At 37.6% G+C, this 25080-nt stretch overlaps 1 protein-coding gene across 1 annotated transcript in view; it reads left to right on the top strand.

Annotated features, from left to right (window-relative positions):
• The window catches only part of LOC124789592 (ankyrin repeat and zinc finger domain-containing protein 1-like), a 113083-nt gene extending 92873 nt beyond the window's left edge, over positions 1-20210 (top strand). Inside the window, exons 10-12 of the mRNA XM_047257003.1 lie at positions 5342-5483; positions 5565-5738; positions 19753-20210. Of these exons, the coding sequence (XP_047112959.1) occupies positions 5342-5483; positions 5565-5738; positions 19753-19950 (514 nt within the window). The 3' untranslated portion in view covers positions 19951-20210. The remainder of the gene's footprint in view (positions 1-5341; positions 5484-5564; positions 5739-19752) is intronic.
• Positions 20211-25080: the final 4870 nt, after the last annotated feature.

A 25080-nucleotide genomic window follows, 5' to 3' on the forward strand; every position in this document is an offset into this window, starting at 1 on the left:
TATTATTCGAGAATGACATGAGCAACTGGCAAAAGACCTGATTATTCAACATGTCAACATATTGCCGAGAAAGCCTGAAGTATTACAAGCTGTATTTACTTGATTTTGTTGATATCTTACAAAGAAAAGAGGTACTTAAAGTATAAATATAGGGTCATGAGTACAATACGTTCCTTCTTGTCATGTAGCTTTACAGTGAACTGCAACTTGTCATACAGCTTACAGAACTTTTCAATCCTTGAGTCTAGATAATCAGATAATTTGTAATCAGTTACGATGCAAATTCAGTTGGTGGAAATTAACAGTTTCTTACTATATGTTAGATGAGAGCTTGTTGATCACTTTTACACTGGGGTACGTGTTTCTAGTCTGTACCTTAGACAAGAATAGAAGGTCTCCTTGCTTGGCTTGTATTGTAGTTGCGCAAAACATATTTCACCCAAAACTGATTTTTATTGTCAGTAACATAAACCATTAAGGAGTAAATATACTGAGAAGCGAGAAAAAGAAGTAAAAAATCCTCACAAAGGCCTTTTGAGGTTGTGCAGTTATTTACTTTATACAATGTCCTCACTGGTCTCTTCTGTTGAATAAATACTTCTTTTACTTTACCTGCACTGTCCCAGAAGATAATTTCATGTGCAGCATGGAGTCTAAGTATACCAAATAAGTTAACAATCTTCTCTTTAGTCAATATAATAACTACGAATAAAACATGCTGAACTAAGCTTCTTGAATAGTTTATATATGTTCAAATAACTTACGGGTTTGCTGCCGGGTGACGTCGCCGTACACCGCCGATATTTCGACAGGAGCACACCCTGCTATTCTCAAGGCACAAATGCAAGGAAGAAAAAATGTGCAAGCAAATTTAATACCTCAGTTCACAGAGGAGAAACAAGGAAGATACCACACACAGAACAAGTGTCAACACAACCAAAGACAACCAACATTAGAAATATCGATAGTTACTATTAATCAACAGGTGAGGTAGCACTAATTTTGTCCCTCTGTTTTTTGATGAGAGACAGAGCCGGATTCCAAGCAGCAATTAAACAAAATCCACCATCTCTGTTAATAAGGTTGCTTGATAGTCTGATTTCAACAGCTTCCTTAATAACACTATCCCAATAGCTGGACGTGCAAGCCAGAATCTCCGTGTTGTTGTATTCCATAGGATGACTGGTGTCAAGGCAATGTTCTGCAATAGTGTATTTGCTCGGCTGTTGTAAGCGTGTGTGACGCTTATGTTCAATACACCGGTTTTCCACAGTCCTGATTGTCAGACCAATATATGACATGCCACAACTGCAAGGAATACGATAGACACCAGCCTTACAGTCTCACAGTTTATATATGTATTTGACTACATTTTAATTTATCATCCTACTGAACCCCAAGAAGGTACACACATTGTGTTTCATTTAATGTATGACCATTAATGTCTACTTCTAGTACTAGCAAGTTATTTTTGCTTGTTCAAAATTTCTCCATATGAGCCTTCTGATATTAAGACTTAAACTGTTTGTGTGAACCAGTTATAATAAGCTATCATTTGTGTTGTGTCTGGTATGTCTACTGTTCCACCCATGATTAAAATACTTGTGCCATCAGCAAACATTACAGTTTTTGACTTCTCTTTTGTAGACATTACCACATCATTTATGTATCTATAAGATTCCATGTGAAGTTCTGATAAATCAAACACATCTACTGACATTCCATCTGGTTTTTCATTCTCTTCATCATCATGTTCTTCTTCTTCTTCTTCTTATGCACTTCCAAGTATTAGCCCGTTGCCTGTTACTGTGCCCTTCCCTTCCTTGGAGTTTACAGATTTCTTCAGTCAATCAGTTATAATTTCTGACTTTGTAAAGTAATCTGCCACTGTTCACTGTGTTGAGATGTTCACTCTGGTTTCTTCTGTTATCTTTAATTTTGTTACTTGTTTTAAATACGTTTAATTCCCTCCCAGCGTCACTGTTTCTTAATCTATCTGCTCTGTACAGCCTTTCATAACCCTAAGAAATATCATTTCACCTATCTCAATCTTACTTTTTTTTTCTCATTTGTAAATGACCCATGTCTCACTTTCGTAGAAGTATGTGGGGCCAGACATTCTACATCCACACCGATACTCCAGAACCAGCAGTACAATGTGTGGCAGAGGGTATCCATACCACTACTAATCACTTCCTTTCCTGTTCCACTCACAAGTTGAACGAGGGAAAAATGATTGTCTATATGCCTCCGTATGAGCCCTTATTTCTCATATCTTATCTTCATGCTCCTTACGTGCAATTTATATTGGAAGCAACAGAATCATTCTGCAGTCAACTTCTAATCTATGTCTACATGGTTACTCTGCATTTCACACTTAAGTGCCTGGCAGAGGGTTAATCAAACCATTTTTATACCATTTCTCTACCATTCCACTCTCGAATGGTGCGCGGGAAAAAGGAACACCTAAATCTTTCCGTTCAAGCTCTCATTTCTCTTATTTTATTATGATGATCATTTCTCCCTATGTAGGTGGATGTCAACAAAATATTTTCACATTCGGAAGAGAAAGTTAGTGATTGAAGTTTCGTAAATAGATCTCACTGCAAAGAAAACCACCTTTGTTTCAGTGACTGCCACCCCAACTCGCGTATCATGTCAGTGACACTCTCACCCCTCATGTGCGATAACATGAAACGAGCTGCCCTTCTTTGCAACCCCCTCAATGTCCTACATCAGTCCTACCTGGTAAGGATCCCACACTGCGCAGCAATATTCCACCAAAAGACGGACAAGTGTAATGGAGACTGTCTCTTTAGTGGGTTTGTCACATCTTCTAAGTGTTCAGCCAACAAAGCGCGATCTTTGTTTTGCCTTCCCCACCATATTATCTATGTGGTCTTTCCAATTTAAGTTGCTTGTAATTGTAACTCCTAGGTATTTAGTCGAATTGACAGCCCTTAGATTTGTGCGATTTATCGTATACCCAAAATTTATTGGATTTCTTTTAGCACCCATGTGGATGACCTTCCACTTTTCTTTGTGTAGTGCCAATTGCCACTTTTCTCACCATACAGAAATTCTCTGTAGATCATTTTGTAATTGGAATTGATCGTCTGATGATTTTACTGGACGGTAAATTACAGCGTCATCTGCAAACTGTCTAAGGGGGCTGCTCAGATTATCACCTAGATCATGTATGTAAATCAGGAACAACAGAGGGCCCATGACACCACCTTGCAGAATGGCAGATATCACTTCTGTTCTACTCGATGATTTACCATCTATCACTACGAACTGTGACCTCTCTGAGAGGAAATCACAAATCCAGTCAGTTCTCTAAATTTTCTCAATAGTGCTCCTTTAAAAGAACATCACCTTCCCTTCAGCAATTCCCATTTGAGTTCCCGAAGCATGTCCATAACACTTGCAAGTTGTTTGAACCTGCCAGTAACATAACTAGCAGCCCGCCTCCGAATTGCTTTGATGCTTTCCTTGAATCCGACCTGGTACAGATCCCAAACACCCGAGCAGTAATAAAGAATAGGTTGCACTAGCACCCTATATGCGGTCTCCTATACAAATGAACCACACTTTCCTAGAATTCTTCCAATAAACTGAAGTCAACCATTCATCTTTCCCACTACAGTCCAATGATTGAGTACCAGTTTTAAAATCCAAAGATATGGAGTTCGATCCTCCTTTGATCTTAGGATTCTTTTCTATCATTTATTGCTAGTTTCAGTGCTGGAAGCAATTTGTTGATGTGAAAAATCCCAAGTGGCCTTACTTAGCAAAGTGGTGCAGTGGTTAGCACACTGGACTCACATTTGGGAGGAAAACATTTCAAACCCATGCCCAGCCATCCAGATTTAGATTTTCTGTGATTTCCTTAAATTGCTCCAGGTAAATGCAGGGCTGATTCCTATGTAAGGGCACAGCTGTTTCCCTTCCCCATCCTTGACACATGCGAACTTGTACTCTGTCTCTAAAGACCTCGATGTTGACAGGATGTTAAACCCAATCTTCCTTCCTTACTCCCTAGTTGCACTACGGTTTGGAGTCTGTATTAAACTGTGGGTCACTTGCAACTGGCTGAGTCATTTCAAAGGTCAAATGAGAGCAAGGGCATCCACATCCAATACAATAATGCCTAATACAGCACTGTGGTGTTCAAACCAACCTTTGTGTTGATGATAAGTTTGCATTTACTTTTATTGACTGTAACTTTTGACATTAGCTCAAAACAGAAATCTGATTGGTGTTGCCCATACAGCCTAGCAAATAAAAATGACATCGAATATATTGATTTCACGTCTGCCACTGGACCATAGCAGATCTGAGCACTGTATATTCAACGTGTGTGCCTGGAAAGTCTGAAGAGTTGTGTGATAACTCATACAGAGGACAGTAGGATTGTGTTTATTAGCAAGAATTTTTGACACATAAGAAAATTCTCAGGAAGCATCTTCAAAACAGGTGGGAATATTGTATATTCAGGGTCATCTTATAGCTGGATAGATACACTAAGCTCAGCATACATTGTTCATATCTACCAAGTTAAGAAATTACTTTGTAGTCTATTTCCCACATTCCCTTCCATTAATTTACTATTCTAGCAGTACTTTGACAGCTTGTTTTCTAGGTGCCTTTAATTATAACATTTCTTTACTGGCAAAACGTTAAATGTACTCACTCAGAAAAGCTGATCATCACTCCCATCTCTACTCCCATCACTATTCCTCCATTGTTTAAACATTTTCTGAATGGACTCACAAGTCTCTGTTTGTTTAAGGACAAGGTTTGAATCCTTTTGTTTATTTTCACATGCTGAGAACTGCTTACTTGAATGTGTAAATATTCTGTTTTAATTACAATATTTGTGGGAGTATTAATTTACAGACACAAAGTAGTCAGTCTTCTATTTAGATTTACATTTTGCTCTTCATATCATCCCAGCTTTTTGTTCATACATTTTTATTGTTACTGCCTCATTTGATGTCATCAGTTAATGTTTTCAGCATCAAGTTTCACTTGAGATGTAACTTCCTTATCTTCCTGGTTGAAAACAGCAGCATCAGAGAGAGAGTGTTGAGTGAGCGAGTGAGTAAATTTCAGGCTGATTGTGTCTTCTAGGCTACCAACTGATAAGTCGGAAAGGTCTTATGCATTCTGAAGAAAGAAGTTCAGTTTTCTAAATAAAAACAGGTGTGTGTGTGTGTGTGTGTGTGTGTGTGTGTGTGTGTGTGTGTGTGTAAAAGAAGATATGAATGAATGGAAGAAAAAGTGCTAATTGTATGATCCATAGATTCTTTGGTAACATTAATTTGAAATGTTGCAGGATGCTGTTGTCTGCTGGATCTGATCCATGTCATAAAAATAAAAAGTTGCAAACACCATATGTCGTATCTTACAATAAAGAAACGAAAAATGTATTCAGGCAGTTTTATGCAGAGTTTCCTGATAAGTACAATTACAGAAAGGTAAATCGCTACAAACATGTTATTCATACTTTGCAATTAACACTTAAGTTGGAAATAACAAGTGTGATACCTAAATTTTAGTCGCAGATACCAGGTCCATTAACAGATGAAACAGAAAAGAAAATGCTAGAAAAACGTCGAACGCAACGAAAGCTAAAGAGAGAGAGAGAGAAAGTTAAGAAGCAGGAAGAAGAAAAAATAAAAAAAGAAGAGGCTGAAAAGGAGAGATTTTTGCGCCTTAGTGACAGAGAAAAGGTACTACTAAGAACAAATTATATTCTATTCCAGTTATTGAGCTTTTTTCTGTGTGTTATTGACCATAGTGAAGCAAATTTCTAAAAGTGCTTTTCCACTATATAGTAATACAACAAAATCAGCAGGTGTAATTGCAGATTTAAATATGAGTCAATATGGGTTGCTGTTTCTGTCTTTTGTATATGTTAAATGCCCTAAGAATACGTAATAATAAAAATGCTGAGTCATACCAGAATTTTTGAATGAGTGCTGCAGATCTCTTTCTGTCAGTATGTGTATTCAATGCAACAGTGAAGCTCCACCACCACTACAAAGCTACTGTAACTCTGCCATCTTGAAATTCGCAAACTGTGCAGTGCAACATTCTACTCAATACAGCACTGGACAATAACTAACTGACTTGCATCACTGAAACTTCTGGCAGTTTGTACTGGTTGTTACCTATCTCGTTTCTTGATAACTGAATGATGTGGAATCTTACGCGGTATATTGTGGTAGGACCACATTCGCACCACATGTTTGTAATTGATAATAATACGAGTAGTTCCAGCACAATTTCAGCAAGGCTTATTTATTAGTAGCTGCTGAAAGATTACACACTGCAGATCTCGTTTGTCTAGGGGTTTTGTCTGCAAAACATTACTCTAGCAAGCATGGCCTGGGTTTTCTTCTTCTTTGAAATAAACACTACCGGATTCGAATTACTTTCGGCTAAAAATAATATTTATTCGTACTCTTTGTTTAGTAACTACAATATTTTCGCTTCGAACATTGATACCCTAAAAATGCATTATACTGTACTGGCCACTTAAACACGCCCATCTCCCTCCAATACCGACAAAGAAGTGTCGGGCAAGCCAACATGTGCCCAGAAGTTGCAGACATTCCTGCATTCCAGATTCTTTGGTCTTCTGACCCTAATACACTCCAAAGACACATATAAATAAATACATATAAATATACAACATTTAACATCTCAAACAAATCCATTATTTATCATAAAAGAAAATATTCATAAATAAATAAATTAAATACATTGTATGGCAACATAATGAAGTTACCTTAACTCTCTACTGTGGGCATCGTACTTTTCGCATGAGATAAACTTTATCTCTGACAGTTAATTACATTACAATAGCCCACCAGGACTTACAAGTGTACCTTGGTCCACTTGTCAGTCCGATACAGAAATTGCATCATTGTCTTGTATACAACTTTTTATCACAACTGTAGTAAACTGTTTATTCTTTCATCAACCCTTGACTTCCTCCTTTGTCTAACAACATAGATTACATACATACATATGTCAATTTGTTGCCCAGAAATTTACTATAAAATAATACTAAAGTTAAAACATTTTCTCATATTAGAACAAACATAGTACCAACTCCTATATCATCAGTGACGTTGCAAAAGTATTTCATTTCAACAACACTATTCTCTCATGAGCCTTGTGAATTATGTGATATCAAAATTAAGAGACAAAATAAGCCAACAAATTATCTGTGTTGTGTTATAAACAGAGCTGAATAAAAACAGTTATGGTGAGCATGATGTAAAACAAAAGCACACTTGCATATACAAGAAAATATATTCTATTAACTATACAATTTTTTTTAAGCATTATGGTCTATTTAAGTGAATGAACAAGATTTCAAAATTTATGAGATTTGCTATTCTCAAACTGTGAGGGTGGGTGACATGTCTTGTCTCCTAGCATCATCAGTAAAATAAAATCCCTTATTTATCAAGTTTACATATTTTGCAATTCATTAAATACTGTAAAATTACTTTAAAAAAAAAAACACATAGGAATCATGAAATCTAATCTTATAATAGAATTATGTGACAATCAGTCTAGATACAACATCATTTTGCATGAGATGTGTTACATGGCATAGTATGGTGACTGCATTTTTTTCTTTCTTTCTTTACTTCCAGTAAAATTCTTTCCAGATAAAGGCATGTTTGTAGGCTCAGTTTGCTCTTTTCTCAATATACGGCTTCAAAGAAACAACATTCCTAAGACCAAACAGCTTTCTCGACTTGAGATATACTAATCGGTACGCATTTGGATGGGGGTTCTCAATAATCTCAAATGGCCCAATGTAAATGTCAAAGAACTTCTTGAGTTCTGCTGTTAGTAACTTTGATCGTTCGTGGGATTTCACTAAGACATGGTCACCTAGTCTGAATGTGGTAGCCTTTATTTTCCTATTATGTCTGTTTTTCCTAGTTTCACCTAGTTTCTTCATGGTTTTCTTTACAATCTCTTCACGTTCTTTCATTGATATTAAGCTACATTGTGGAAAGTCTATTAATTCAGAAATAAGATTTGCTGGTCTGAGGTGAAACATAATTTCATATGGTGAAAACCCAGTAGAGCTATGCTGCAAGCTGTTCATGATATCCTCGAAGTTGTTTACATGGTCGGACCAACTAGGGTGTTTGTGACTACAATACATCCTACAAAGTCTCCCTATTTCTCTCATGTACCTTTCTGCTGGGTTTGAAGATGGGTTGTACACGGATATCAAGATATGTTTTGTGTTAGTTTTTTCCATGAATGCTTTCCAGTTTTTTGAAACAAATAGTGAACCATTATCCGATAGTATAGCTTTAGGTTTCCCTACACTCTTGAAGTAATCTCTCTCAATTTTTGTAATGATCTCTTTACTTGTAGCTTTTCGCACAGAATAAAGTTTAATTAGTTTGGAAAATACATCAATCATGACGAATATAAAACAATGGCCACCTTTGCTTTTGGGTAAAGGTCCATAAAAGTCTACAGCTACTAAATCTAATGGCTTATCTGGAATGATGTTCTGCATTTCTCCCTGACATGTTCTGTTGCTTACTTTTACTCTTTGACATTTGTCACATGTTGATATTTCGTTCCTCACCTTCTTTACCATGTTATAAAAGTAGATATTTTCTTGTAACTTTTTTACACATTTCTGTATTCCACAGTGACCATAACTCTCATGGGTGTACTTTATTAATTTGTCTGCCTCGCACTCTGGCCAACATAGCTTCCAATTGTCAGAGTCCACATCTGTTCTTGTAAAGAGTGTTCCCTTAAAGACCTTATAGTACTTGTCAAGTTTATCATACCCTCTTTTGCCTAAACAGTCCTTAACCAATTTCCAATTAGGATCATTATTCTGTCCCCTCCTGATGTTATTGCAAAGTGTCTTTATGAGCTTTTCATCTTGGATTCCCTTCATGTATCTTATTTTAAATTCCTTTTCTTCCTCTTGATCAAACATTTCCTGATCTCCTCCTACTGGTAACCTGGATAAAGCATCAGCTACTACATTTTCTGATCCCTTAATATACACAATTTCCTAATCAAACTGTTGCATGAACATTGCCCACCTGGTTAATCTACTGTGATATAGTCTACACTCCTGCAAGTAACTTAAAGCTTTGTGGTCTGAATAGACTTTTATCTTGTGTCCTAACAGGTATGTTTTAAATTTTGTAAACGCCCAGTGTACTGCAAGTAATTCTTTTTCTGTGACAGTGTATGTTCTCTCATGTTTAAGTAACATTCTGCTGGCAAATGCAATGGTACAATGAAGATTTTTTTCATTCACAACTTTCTCCTGAAGTAGTTCTGCTCCTAGTCCATAATCACTACTGTCAGTGTGAAGACAAAATGGCAAACTAAAATCTGGTCTGTGTAAAAGACTGTTCTTACAAAGTTCATTCTTAATTTTATCGAATGCTTTCTGGCACTCTTCAGACCAATTCCATGGACTATTTTTTCTAAGTAAGTTGCTTAAACATGTTACATTAAGGCATTGTCCATTTACATATTTTCGATAGAATCCACAGAGTCCGTAGAAAGACTTTAATTGTTTCCGGTTTCTAGGTGATGGAAAGTTTACGATAGATTTTATTTTCTCCGGATCTGCACTTATCCCTTCCTTAGTAATGACATGACCTAAAAATTTGAGTTCTGACACACCAAATTTACATTTTTCCAGTTTTAATGTCATACCACCTCTTCTGAGTTTCTCACACACCTTTTTCAATAACTTCAAATGATCCTCCCAACTTTGATTTGAAACTAATATATCGTCTACATAAATTGTTAATTCTGACACAACTTCTTGGCCAAGTACATAGTCTAGTGCCCTTATAAATTCGGCGACTGATGAGTTTAATCCGAAAGGCACTACACAATACTGGTAACATCTCCCATTGTATAAGAAAGCAGTGTACTTTCTAGAACTAATTGCAAGAGGTACTTGATGAAAACCTGAAGTTAGGTCAAGGCTTGACATAATTTGGATATTTTTAAATTTATATAACAACTCATCGATGTTCTCTGGGTGGTCAGTTTCTCTGTATAAACATTTGTTTAACTGTCTTGAATCTAGTACTAGTCTGACTTGTCCATTAGGTTTATTTACAGTGACTAAGGGATTATTATAAAGGCTTATACTCCTCTCAATGATTTCACACACTTCCATTTTTTGCAATTCTTTCTCCACTGCTACCCTTTTCGAGATTGGAATACTGTATGGTTTTGTAAAGAAAGGTTCATGTGGCTTCAACTGTAAAGTACATTGGTATCTAACTACTTTACCTGGTATATTGCTAAATACATCACTATATTCCCACAAAAATAATTTCAAATCTTGTTTTTGGTTCTCAGTTAGTTTTCTAGCTTAGGCTACTTTTTCATTTACCAACTTTTCAAACTCTATCTCGTCTGTATCAAAATCTGTGACATGGATTTCAATGTACTTACCTTCTTTTGTAACAATACTGTTCACAGTCTTATTCATACAAAACACATTTGATTGAAGAAGTTTCGTAGTGATGACTTCACCACTTGGTAGAGTCATCATTAATTTCTGCCCTGCCCAATCAAATGCTGCACTTAATTTTGTTATCCAAGACATGCCTAGGATAAAATCCTCTGTGAGATCAGGAATGACGAGACACCCATGTGACCATGATACTCCTTCAATTTCAAAAGTAATAAAAGCCTGACTCCTTATTGATTTACTGTGCTTCCCGGTAGCACCTCTTATTTTAATTCCTACCACAGGTAACTCAACATAATCCTTATTAGTTTTCAGTTTTTGACTTAATGATTCTGATATCCCAGATGCTTGACTTCCTGTGTCCACTAAACACTTTCCTTTCCATGATCCTATCTGCACATCAATAAACGGACTGCTTACATCAAAGTCAAATTTTTTGTTAATATTCTCATGTAATAAGTCATCTTCAATTTCACTGAATCCATATCCCTTTCCAGTATCCTTACCTGTATCATTACTACCAGAGTTGTATGCTGTTATTACCCTAATTGCATTTTCTTTGGCCTGATTATTATTCCTGAATATTTCATTAATCCAAATACATTCATTTGTGCTATTGTGTGTCTCTCCTTTATATTTCGCTCTTAACATTTGTGCAATGTGATACTTAATTCTATGCCACCAGTCTGGATACAAAGTTTCACATATATCAAGTGTTACCTTTCTGAAATTTACATCATCCTTAATGGCACTACTGTTAATCCATAAGTTAAACAAAAATTGCTCACTATCTGACATTTCATCATCTACTCCCCTAATACTGCCTACAGGAAAATTAGAGAGACCTTTGGAGAGAAGAGAACCACTTGTATGAATATCAAGAGCTTAGATGGCAACCCAGTTCTAAGCAAAGAAGGGAAGGCAGAAAGGTGGAAGGAGTATATAGGGGGTTTATACAAGGGTGATGTACTTGAGGACAATATTATGGAAATGGAAGAGGATGTAGATGAAGACGAAATGGGAGATAAGATACTGCGTGAAGAGTTTGACAGAACACTGAAAGACCTGAGTCGAAACAAGGCCCCGGGTGTAGACAACATTCCATTAGAACTACTGACGGCCTTGGGAGAGCCAGTCATGACAAAACTCTACCATCTGGTGAGCAAGATGTATGAGACAGGTGAAATACCCTCAGACTTCAAGAAGAATATAATAATTCCAATCCCAAAGAAAGCAGGTGTTGACAGATGTGAAAATTACCGAACTATCAGTTTAATAAGTCACAGCTGCAAAATACTAACGCGAATTCTTTACAGACGAATGGAAAAACTGGTAGAAATGGACCTCGGGGAAGATCAGTTTGGATTCCGTAGAAATGTTGGAACACGTGAGGCAATACTAACCTTACGACTTATCTTAGAAGAAAGATTAAGAAAAGGCAAACCTACGTTTCTAGCATTTGTAGACTTAGAGAAAGCTTTTGACAATGTTAACTGGAATACTCTCTTTCAAATTCTGAAGGTGGCAGGTATAAAATACAGGGAGCGAAAGGCTATTTACAATTTTCACAGAAATCAGATGGCAGTTATAAGAGTCGAGGGGCATGAAAGGGAAGCAGTGGTTGGGAAAGGAGTGAGACAGGGTTGTAGCCTCTCCCCGATGTTATTCAATCTGTATATTGAGCAAGCAGTAAAGGAAACAAAAGAAAAATTCGGAGTAGGTATTAAAATTCATGGTGAAGAAGTAAAACTTTGAGGTTCGCCGATGACATTGTAATTCTGTCAGAGACAGCAAAGGACTTGGAACAGCAGTTGAACGGAATGGACAGTGTCTTGAAAGGAGGATATAAGATGAACATCAACAAAAGCAAAACGAGGATAATGGAATGTAGTCAAATTAAATTGGGTGATGCTGAGGGAGTTAGATTAGGAAATGAGACACTTAAAGTAGTAAAGGAGTTTTGCTATTTAGGGAGTAAAATAACTGATGATGGTCAAAGTAGAGAGGATATAAAATGTAGACTGGCAATGGCAAGGACATCGTTTCTGAAGAAGAGAAATTTGTTAACATTGAATATAGATTTAAGTGTCAGGAAGTCGTTTCTGAAAGTATTTGTATGGAGTGTAGCCATGTATGGAAGTGAAACATGGACGATAACTAGTTTGGACAAGAAGAGAATAGGAGCTTTCGAAATGTGGTGCTACAGAAGAATGCTGAAGATAAGGTGGGTAGATCACGTAACTAATGAGGAGGTATTGAATAGGATTGGGGAGAAGAGAAGTTTATGGCACAGTTTGACTAGAAGAAGGGATCGGTTGGTAGGACATGTTTTGAGGCATCAAGGGCTCACAAATTTAGCATTGGAGGGCAGCATGGAGGGTAAAAATCGTAGAGGGAGACCAAGAGATGAATACACTAAGCAGATTCAGAAGGATGTAGGTTGCAGTAGGTACTGGGAGATGAAGAAGCTTGCACAGGATAGAGTAGCATGGAGAGCTGCATCAAACCAGTCTCAGGGCTGAAGACCACAACAACAACAACAACAACAATGCTGTTAAGATTCCTTCTCCTTGGCTGAAATTCTGGCATCCTTATCATTCAAATTGTCAACTGTGTTCATGTGTACCTCGCTAATTTCATTACTATCCTCTTTTATATTAGTAATCCCTAAAGCTTCCAACTCCTCACTTACACCAATAAAACATCTATCTTCACTACTATCCTCAATTTCCTTTTCTTCCCAATCAACATCACAAAAATTATCATCTTTATCCTCTGCACTCTTACCTTCAGTATGCAGATACACATTTAAATCATCCTTACTAGGTGCTCTTTTCATTCCTAGCCCACCAGACTCTTCCATAAGTTCTCTAATTCCTAATACACTTGATCATTTGAACAACTATTTTCCAGCAAGGTGCTCCTCTCAGCCCACTCATAGAATGAATCTAAGTTTAGTTCTTCACAGTTTTCTAAGCAATCAGTGTCTTTAAATAACTTACCTTTTGTTTCTGGTTTATTTGTATGACATATATTATTTGTAACAGATACTACATTAATGGGGTAACACTTCTCTTTAAAATAATTACTCATTATGTCACAGGTATCTTTCTGTTTAGTTAGACATTTTGGGTTGGCCCTTTCCATTTGTGTATAAGTAGCTCCTACCTTGCGGACGGCCAATGGAGCCTCATTCAGTTTTTTAACTCCTGTTCAGTTCTCCCCATACCATTATGACTATTCCACTCCTTTGGTTTATTTCCAAAGTGTCTGTTACCAAATTGGTTATGATTATTTCCATACTGACCTTTGTAATGGAAATTGTGTCCTTGTGATCCCTTGAAGTTGTACTGGTGATTTCTCTGATGAGAATCACTACTTCCAAAATTGTGTGTTTCCTTTTTATCATGTTGTGTGTTTCCCCAATTTGTATGCCCTGTCTTTTGAAAATGGTTTTGACTATGGTGTGGTGGTTTACCCGTTTTCTCAATAATTCTGTCTAGTTTGTCAACATATTTCAAAAACTGATCTATTGTGTCATCTGGACCATAAGCTAACTCCCACTGTAGTTCACATGGTAGCCTCCTTTTGAGTGCATCAATTTGAGTGAGTTCATCAAAAGGTTTGCTTAGGTGAGTGAGTTTCCTTAACTGATTTTTGCAAAATTGCTTCATGCTACCAAATTCATGTTTATAAACAGGTCCATTCAAGAATTCGCTTTTTATTCTTGCCTGTTCTGTCTATGACCAGAATTTACTTAAGAACCTCTCCTCGAATTCTGCAAAAGACATTCCCTCCATATAATAATGATTAGTCCATGACAATGCTTCACCTTCTAGAAATCTTTTCACAAATTTAATTTTCAAATTATCATTCATATTTGGAAAAAAGTTATCTTTGCAATGCTGCAGGAAATCTACCGGATGCATACTGCTCTCATCTGAATATTGTACCACAAAGTGCCAATATTGTTCGGCAAACTATTGGTGACCATATTGTTACTAACACATTCAAGTTTCTTAGTGATGTCATTAATACTACTTTCTAAACTCTTGACTTCATTTTTGTTTATCTGATTATTTACATCTATTTTTTCAGTAATAATTCCTATCTTTTGTTCAAATTTGCTTTCTACTTTAACAATTTTATCGTCTACAAGAGAAATATGATCAGGTACTGTTTCTTCTACATGTTTGATATCTGAATGCACAACTTTAAACGCATTATGGATTTTCTCTCTACCTGTAGTAACTTCAGTTTTCAGATTTTTTACTTTTGCATCTACATTTTTAACTTTTCTCCCGACATAATTGACCTTACCCGTGATCTTAACCATATTACGACTCAAAGTGGAAATTTTTGCTTCTACTTTTCGAAAGTGATCGTCATTTTTCTTTTCATATTCTTTGAACTGTTTTTCAAATTTATCACTCATGAGCTTAAGAGTCTGGTCTAACTGAGCAGCATTGTTTTGCTCCATTTGATCCAAACGAATCTCATTAGCATCGAGTCTGTCTTTAATATTTCCTAACCACTGTCCGTTTTGTCTGTTAGTGTCATCAATTGCCTTAAATTTTCCCTCCATATAATTCATTATTTTTGATAGCATGTCTTTAACTTCATTCTGTCTTTCTGTATGAGTTTCAACTTTGTCTACATGATTCGGACTATTACTGTTGCATTCACTTTCGTATGATAAATTTACATCTGTACTAGCGTTGGCGACACCGTCGTCAATACCTTCGTCTTTTACAATAGTCATCTTTTTACACAGGAATAAACAAAACACAACAAATTTATCTTTTCTAAAGGATACTAAACTATCTTACTCACAGTTTACTGGTTTTCTTATCTTATAACGTCTTCTTTGTTGATTGGTGCGTGATGGAATTCACAACACTGAAACACTACACTTTATGAATATTGCTTTTTTTTTTTGTTGCACAACACTTTACACTTTTTTCTTCTTTCATGACTTATTGCGCCGTTATTCTTGCTCCAGTAACTGCATCCTGTTGTCTTGAAGGTATCAGCATTCGACTTCCTTTGTCTTGAAGGTATCAGCATACAACTTCCGTTAACATTTTCAGCCAGGATGTACGAATTCTATCGTTTTCTTCGCAATCTCAGTGGTAGTTTATTTCGGTAACATTTTCAATAATCACGGACGACGCCACCATATTTTACTGGTTGTTACCTATCTCGTTTCTTGATAACTGAATGATGTGGAATCTTACGCGGTATATTGTGGTAGGACCACATTCGCACCACGTGTTTGTAATTGATAATAATACGAGTAGTTCCAGCACAATTTCAGCAAGGCTTATTTATTAGTAGCTGCTGAAAGATTACACACTGCAGATCTCGTTTGTCTAGGGGTTTTGTCTGCAAAACATTACTCTAACAAGCATGGCCTGGGTTTTCTTCTTGTTTGAAATAAACACTACCGGATTCGAATTACTTTCAGCTAAAAATAATATTTATTCGTACTCTTTGTTTAGTAACTACAATATTTTCACTTCGAACATTGATACCCTAAAAATGCATTATACTGTACTGGTCACTTAAACACGTCCATCTCCCTCCAATACCGACAAAGAAGTGGCGGGCAAGCCAACATGTGCCCGGAAGTTGCAGACATTCCTGCATTCCAGATTCTTTGGTCTTCTGACCTTAATACACTCCAAAGACACATATAAATAAATACATATAAATATACAACATTTAACATCTCAAACAAATCCATTATTTATCATAAAAGAAAATATTCATAAATAAATAAATTAAATACATTGTATGGCAACATAATGAAGTTACCTTAACTCTCTACTGTGGGCATCGTACTTTTCGCATGAGATAAACGTTATCTCTGACAGTTAATTACATTACAAGTTACACATTAAACACAGGCATGTGCAGGGATGTCAACCACATTTTGCTCCAACACACCATTGCCATGAAACTATGAATGTTCAGGAATTTTGTGAACAGATACAGTATTTATTTTCTTGTGCCTGTATTTTTTTCCCCCAACAAGTGGCCTGTTTTTGTACCTAAATTTTCCTGTAGCTTTCTCATCTAAGCATGATAAATGAGTAACATCAGATATACCACTTTCCACGCTTGCATAGTTCTTCATAACTTTATCAAACAATGGGTTGGAAAAATATAATGGGAAAATTCTGGTAGAGTGTCGATAATTGAGGAGTAAAGACCACTCAGTGAACAGCAGAAGCATTGATTTGTCAACAGGTAGACACAAAAGAGAGAGAGGAGGGGGGGGACCTTGCTAGCTTTTTCTGAATAAATCCTTCGTCATGCCAGAGCTCACACGTCACATGTGTGCATGCTCCCCGTCCCCCAGACACACACACACACACACACACACACACACACACACACACACACACACACAGGTCACACAGTCATTGGCAATGAGAATAAATTCTCAAAATGTGTCATGCTAATCATGAAAGAGTTCCATTGTTAAAAACATTAGTTCCACCACGTCATATGGGCTGCTAATTCATGAGGCCATCAGTGACAGTGAACTTAGAGTGCTCAAGAGTAGATAAAGTCAGTGAAACACTATGGGGAGATGCACCTAGTTCAGCTCAGCGAAATGTACTGTGATTGATGGGCTGCTAGGCGCGCAGCATAAGCCTAGAGTGTGCCTTAAGTGAGAGCTTGTGTGAACTCCGTTTAGTGGGCGGCCAGGTGCAGCGGCCTTAAGCACAGTGTGTGAACTCGCTGCAGAGCAATCGGGTGACATCCTAAGTACCCACCTGATGTAAATACACCTGTGGAGGCATATGACTCACAGAAGCCAGGTAGTACTGTGGTGACATTGCTGTTTGTAGTGCTGCTTATGCCTCTGGCAGTGAGGCTGATACCACACAGTACCATGGCGGCTGCTGGGAGTTCAGTTGTAAACAACCCTGTGTGACTGTCAGATTGCTTTTGTTCAGTCTCCATAGGAAAGTTGTTAGCAGGCTGGCACTGCAGCAACCCATCATACATGACTGGTTGGTGGCTATGTCATGGGTGGCAGCTTCGGGATACGTCAGTTGACGTGTTATCAATTTTTGTTTGAATTTTTGAAGATTTACAGTATTTAATTTCATGTCAAGGGGGACTTGCTGAAAACCTTTGTACTGTGAAAATTATTAGGGAGCTAATCATCAGTACTTTCAAAAACAGGAACTCATTCTCTAACATATCTGATAATTCACCTGATCACCTTACATACCTGTACTACTTCCACCAATATTTTTTTCTTTTTCTTCTAATTACAGCAACATTCATAAACATTATGCTACAAAAAGAAATGACTTATAGTATCCATCACTGTACCTTGGTATGTCATAGAAGAAAGTGAAGTATTTTATCATAAAATGCTTTGACCACTTACATTTCTCTGTGAAGAGTCTACAGGTAACACAAATAACTTCAAACATTCAAATCGTATCTGGTTGACATTCCCTCCTACGCCGTATGCTTTCTGAATATAAAGAAGCAGGGTATCATGGGAGCAAGGGCAAGGGCGAAAGCTAGGATAAAGAAAAGTGATGAAAGTAAGATTGTCCCATGAATAGTGAGAGCATTAGCCACATTTTACTATTTTGTTAGGCGTCTAAAGTGTCTCATCATTACTGAGCTTTCATACTGTGATAAAAGCTACAAAATTGGCTCATGACTCTATAATATTGTTTTAAATAGATATAATCGTCTTGCTGCTAAAATATAGATTTATTTTACTGAGAAAATATTGTATTCTTTTAGTTTTTACAATTTTCTAACACTGAATCATACTGAAGAATCTTTGTTCATTAAAGAATGTTCTATAACCTTTAATTTTGTGAAGAAATTATATGACAGTCTGCATATTAGGAGTAACTGTGTACTTGTTAGTAAGGGGTGAGGCAGAGTAAGCAGTAGTTTTGAAAAATCTGCAGAAAAAATTCGATAAATGTTTCCAAATTTTGCTTTTACCACCTTATATTACATAAAAATTCGTTTAAGAAAATTAAGTAAATGTAACTAAGTTTTAAAAATAAATCCAGTAATATGACGTCCATTCAGACTTAGACATTTTTCACGCAAGCCTTGAAGTTATTCATTTCATTCCACAGCTTTTCCAATGGGATATGGAACACCTCCTCTTAGCCATTCATTCAGTGCTTCAACTTTACTCTTCAGCTAACCCTCAAGTTGCACATTGCTGAGTCCGCTGAACAGGCATACCATACAGTAACCCTATTTTGAGAGATCAGGTGATTTTGAAACAAAGCATTAATGATATTCATGCTTACTCTTGCCATGAGAAAGATTGCTTCCTTTTGCTGGAAAAAAGTTCCCTCATTTACTTCATACTGAGGACGCTGTGGAGTAAAAAAGTTTTCCAAAATGTCTGCATATCTTTGTGAAGTCACTGTCACATAACTGCCAAGATAATCTTTGGAAAACCAGGTCCCTGTGATCCCCGATGAAGATGTAATGTACCTCACAGCAACTTTTGCGGAATGAGGAGGTTGCTGAAATTTTTGTTGTAGGATTCACATCAATCCACAACCTAAAGTTCTGCATGTTCATGTAACCAGACAAATGGAAACGGGCCTCGTCACTCATTCATAAATTGTTCATAGTATTCCTGTCTTCATAAATTAAATTCAGCATGTCTTCACCAATTCATCTTCAAGAACCTGAATAATTTGAATCTTTTAAGAATGTCAGTGTAGATTGTTGTAAAAAAATCTGCCTAATTATTCTCTTGGAAATCCCAAGTGCAGTGCCATACTGTTGAGCTAAGTGATGTGGGCTTCTTTCAAATACAACTCGTACTTGCTCAATGTTTTCAGGAGCACACACTGTATTTGGTTTTCCAGGCTTTTTTATTGGTGTTGACAAAGTTTTTAACCCACTTTTTATTCCCGCAGGAATATTGCACCGATAGATTACAATTGATTTGGAAATAGGTGTGAAAAGCATGACAGGGCTGCACATAAGAACTACTGTTTTGGTAAAATGCTTTGACAGTATGCATGCTGTGCTGCAATGTCCATTGCTCCATTGCTACAGAATGCTAATGTGTCAGAAACCTGGTTGCTTGCATCCCCACCTTCTCCCATCAGTTGAAAATGATTCGAAGACTTTTCAGAATAACTTTTTACTCTGCCTCACAATGTTTTTGTTTTCAGTGCATGACATACTCAATTTCCTTTTGTCAATGACAGTGTGCGTTGGCAGCAGAGCGCAGAATGCTGTTGAATGCAGAGAAGAACGGAGGAGTTCTTCCAACAATCTCTCGCTGTTTTCAGTGTGCAAAAGATATCACTGGCTGTACCCCATTTGAATACAACATGTATAAATTCTGTTCCATTGAGTGCCTTAAACAACATCGTATCAGTGCAAAGGTTACTGGTAAATCTTGACAGTCCAGCAGCAAAATGCAATCATTTAATCCTTTGCATTACAGCATTTGTAGCTGTCAGAATCCAGAAAATGTTGTGTTTTAGAAACGTGATTTTAAATATTTTAGCTATTTTATGTATGAGATATAATTGTAGGAAATCAAAGGAAAAATCATCATTTTCAAATAGTTATTTATTAAAGAATTTATTCAATATGTACTAAGCAGAAATGATACGTAAGCTTTATACATGTTTTTATATTGTGGTGTAACTGAAAAAGTCCGTTTTAGTGACAGTCAGGAACCATAATGAATTTACAAAATCATTGGAGTGGAATAAATGGTTTTAAAACAAACTTTATCAAAGTATTGTATGTTATTTTCCCATACCTTATTATCTTCTTAATATAAATGAGTATGACATTATTATTGAAGAGTTTTAGATGTTTTTTGTGGAACTCTGTTTTAATATTTAGTTTATCTTGTTTGTAAGTTGTATGAAATCATGTATTTCTCCAGTTTCCTAATAGGAGGAAAAGAATTGATTAGTGACCTTAAGATATCAATATGTATGAGTTGCAATATTATTGCATCTATAAAATGAGCATGACAAATGGTAAACTGTTTTAGAAGCACTATTCAGGCACACCAAAGAATATTTTAAATTATCATAAATTTCTCTGTATTTTTACCAAGCAAGATGGTGCATACAGTAATACGATGGGGTTTCTGTTTAGGGGGAGTGTGATTTAAGTTGCTGCTAGACATTTAAGCGTAAGTTTTCTGTTGTTTCCATAAAATACTTCAGGCAGAGGCTGGGATGATTCCTTTAAGCCACAGTCAATATCTTTCTATGCCATTATCAGCTGAGCTGCCACTACAATCTCTAATGACCTCAATGTGATGTTAAACTCCGGTCTTCCATCTTCCTTTCCTTCCCATATTAGCTTATTCGAGGCATTAATACAAAGTATAGTAAAATAAATTGAAATATAGTGCTACACAAAACTTGATTGTTATTCAGCTCATTGCTATTTTGATAAGTGATACTTCTTTGTGTTATTTTTGTTACTGACAGTGTAGTGTTTATAAATATTATCCTAAAAGTAGTAAACAAAAACAGCTTAATTCCACAATTTGGTGAGTATGTGATTGAAGGGTAGTTGTGTTCTGAAAATATTTATCTGATCTGAGCTTTTCTTTCATATTGAGATTATTTTATAACCATGTATTCAACATTGTTCATAGATATAGTTCTCATTATTTTTAGGTACACCAGATGGTTTGCTGATTTAGTTGAAATATATTGTAAGATGTGACTTGTAAGTGCAAATGGTGTATGCACAGGAATATAATTTTGAGAGGTTTCATTTCATGATAGACGATGCATTCTGAACCATTGAGACCTGTATGTGTCAGTTTAATTACTGACAATCTTCTCTTTAGTAGCTGGCAAATGAAATCAGAATTCATATAAAAATAAGTACTTCACTTTTTTATAATGATCACCAACAGTATTGATTTTACCCACCTAAACAGCCAAGCATATTAGTATGCCGCTTCTGGGATTCAGAGAGCGTGCCGCCACCAGGTCAAATCTGTCCAGTGGATTAATGATGAGGGCCAGTGTTCTAGCAAACCTGGATGCAGTTTTGAGGTTGTTTCCCACATCCTACTCTTAATCATTTAATTTCTCCTGTGCTAATTATGTAAACTAATTGTGAGCTAATAGCTTTATATGGTTCTACAGATTTCATTCCAGAAACTAATTGGAATGTCTTACATCCTCAACGGCCAACTAATTTGTGCCCACTCTTCTCTTCCATTCTTCATATTATTTTTATTTTATTTATTTTATTTCATTTCATGTTCCGTAGATCCTGGTAGCGAGTGAATCGCAAGGATATGGAATGTGTCAGATTCAACATAGTTCAAATATAACTTGTGTAAATACAATAAAAAGATACAATGTAAATACAAATCAACTAAACATCAGCACAATCAATTAACAGAAAATTGTGTTTCACATGTTAAGGATGAGTAATAAATACAAATCAACTAAACATCAGCACAATCAATTAACAGAAAATTGTGTTTCACATGTTAAGGATGAGTAATACATTTATGATAATGGAATGTGTCAGATTGTACACAGTTGAAATATATCTTACATAAATAAAGATACACTGTAAATAAGATATCAGCTAAACAACAACACATTCAGCTAACAAAACATTTTTGTTTCACATGCTAAGGATGTGTAATATATATAGGAGTCAAGATAAACTAAATATTCCAAAGGAAATACAGGAATACCAATAAATAATTGTCATATGCCTATGATAGTACTCAAAATAAAATTATATTTAAAAACAAAGATGATGTGACTTACCATACGAAAGCGCTGGCAGGTCGATAGAAACACAAACAGATGCATACATACACACAAAATTCAAGCTTTCGCAACAAACTGTTGCCTCATCAGGAAAGAGGGAAAGACGAAAGGAAGTGGGTTTTAAGGGAGAGGGTAAGGAGTCATTCCAATCCCGGGAGCGGAAAGACTTACCTTAGGGGGAAAAAAGGACGGGTATACACTCGCACACACACACATATCCATCCACACATATACAGACACAAGCAGACATATTTAAAGACAAAGAGTTTGGGCAGAGATGTCAGTCGAGGCGGAAGTGCAGAGGCAAAGATGATGTTGAATGACAGGTGAGGTATGAGTGGCGGCAACTTGAAATTAGCGGAGATTGAGGCCTGGTGGGTAACGGGAAGAGAGGATATATTGAAGAGCAAGTTCCCATCTCCGGAGTTCGGATAGGTTGGTGTTGGTGGGAAGTATCCAGATAACCCGGACGGTGTAACACTGTGCCAAGATGTGCTGGCCGTGCACCAAGGCATTTTTAGCCACAGGGTGATCCTCATTACCAACAAACACTGTCTGCCTGTGTCCATTCATGCGAATGGACAGTTTGTTGCTGGTCATTCCCACATAGAATGCATCACAGTGTAGGCAGGTCAGTTGGTAAATCACGTGGGTGCTTTCACATGTGGCTCTGCCTTTGATCGTGTACACCTTCTGGGTTACAGGACTGGAGTAGGTGGTGGTAGGAGGGTGCATGGGACAGGTTTTACACAGGGGGCGGTTACAAGGATAGGAGCCAGAGGATAGGGAAGGTGGTTTGGGGATTTCATAGGGATGAACTAACAGGTTACGAAGGTTAGGTGGACGGCGGAAAGACAGTCTTGGTGGAGTGGGGAGGATTTCACGAAGGATGGATCTCATTTCAGGGCAGGATTTGAGGATGTCGTATCCCTGCTGGAGAGCCACATTCAGAGTCTGGTCCAGTCCCGGAAAGTATCCTGTCACAAGTGGGGCACTTTTGTGGTTCTTCTGTGGGAGATTCTGGGTTTGAGGGGATGAGGAAGTGGCTCTGGTTATTTGCTTCTGTACCAGGTCGGAAGGGTAGTTGCGGGATGCGAAAGCTGTTGTCAGGTTGTTGGTGTAATGGTTCAGGGATTCCGGACTGGAGCAGGATGGCCCCCTCTTACGCCAACCTATTCATGGGTCGCTTAGAGGAAGCCTTCTTGGTTACCCAGGCCTGCCAACACAAAGTTTGGTACAGATTTTTTGATGACATCTTCATGATGTGGACTCACAGTGAAGAAGAACTCCAGAATTTCCTCTCCAACCTCAACTCCTTTGGTTCCATCAGATTCACCTGGTCCTACTCCAAATCCCATGCCACTTTCCTTGACGTTGACCTCCACCTGTCCAATGGCCAGCTTCACACGTCCGTCCACATCAAACCCACCAACAAGCAACAGTACCTCCATTATGACAGCTGCCACCCATTCCACGTCAAACGATCCCTTCCCCACCACCTAGGTCTTCGTGGCAAACGAATCTGCTCCAGTCCGGAATCCCTGAACCATTACACCAACAACCTGACAACAGCTTTCGCATCTCGCAACTACCCTCCCGACCTGGTACAGAAGCAAATAACCAGAGCCAATTCCTCATCCCCTCAAACCCAGAATCCCCCACAGAAGAACCACAAAAGTGCCCCCTTGTGACAGGATACTTTCCAGGACTAGACCAGACTCTGAATGTGGCTCTCCAGCAGGGATACGACTTCCTCAAATCCTGCCCTGAAATGAGATCCATCCTTCATGAAATCCTCCCCACTCCACCAAGAGTGTCTTTCCGCCGTGCACCTAACCTTCGTAACCTGTTAGTTCATCCCTATGAAATCCCCAAACCACCTTCCCTACCCTCTGGCTCCTATCCTTGTAACCGCCCCCAGTGTAAAACCTGTCCCATGCACCCTCCTACCACCACCTACTCCAGTCCTGTAACCCGGAAGGTGTACACGATCAAAGGCAGAGCCACATGTGAAAGCACCCACGTGATTTACCAACTGACCTGCCTACACTGTGATGCATTCTATGTGGGAATGACCAGCAACAAACTGTCCATTCGCATGAATGGACACAGGCAGACAGTGTTTGTTGGTAATGAGGATCACCCTGTAGCTAAACATGCCTTGGTGCACGGCCAGCACATCTTGGCACAGTGTTACACCGTCCGGGTTATCTGGACACTTCCCACCAACACCAACCTATCCGAACTCCGGAGATGGGAACTTGCTCTTCAATATATCCTCTCTTCCCGTTACCCACCAGGCCTCAATCTCCGCTAATTTCAAGTTGCCGCCACTCATACCTCACCTGTCATTCAACATCATCTTTGCCTCTGCACTTCCGCCTCGACTGACATCTCTGCCCAAACTCTTTGTCTTTAAATATGTCTGCTTGTGTCTGTATATGTGTGTGTGTGCGAGTGTATACCCGTCCTTTTTTCCCCCTAAGGTAAGTCTTTCCGCTCCCGGGATTGGAATGACTCCTTAGCCTCTCCCTTAAAACCCACTTCCTTTCGTCTTTCCCTCTCCTTCCCTCTTTCCTGATGAGGCAACAGTTTGTTGCGAAAGCTTGAATTTTGTGTGTATGTATGCATCTGTTTGTGTTTCTATCGACCTGCCAGCGCTTTCGTATGGTAAGTCACATCATCTTTGTTTTTAAATATATTTTTCCCGTGTGGAATGTTTCCCTCTATTATATCAAAATAAAATTAATTATACTA

Source organism: Schistocerca piceifrons, chromosome 3 (genome assembly GCF_021461385.2).
Source record: "Schistocerca piceifrons isolate TAMUIC-IGC-003096 chromosome 3, iqSchPice1.1, whole genome shotgun sequence".
Classification (NCBI taxonomy): Eukaryota; Metazoa; Arthropoda; class Insecta; order Orthoptera; family Acrididae; genus Schistocerca; species Schistocerca piceifrons.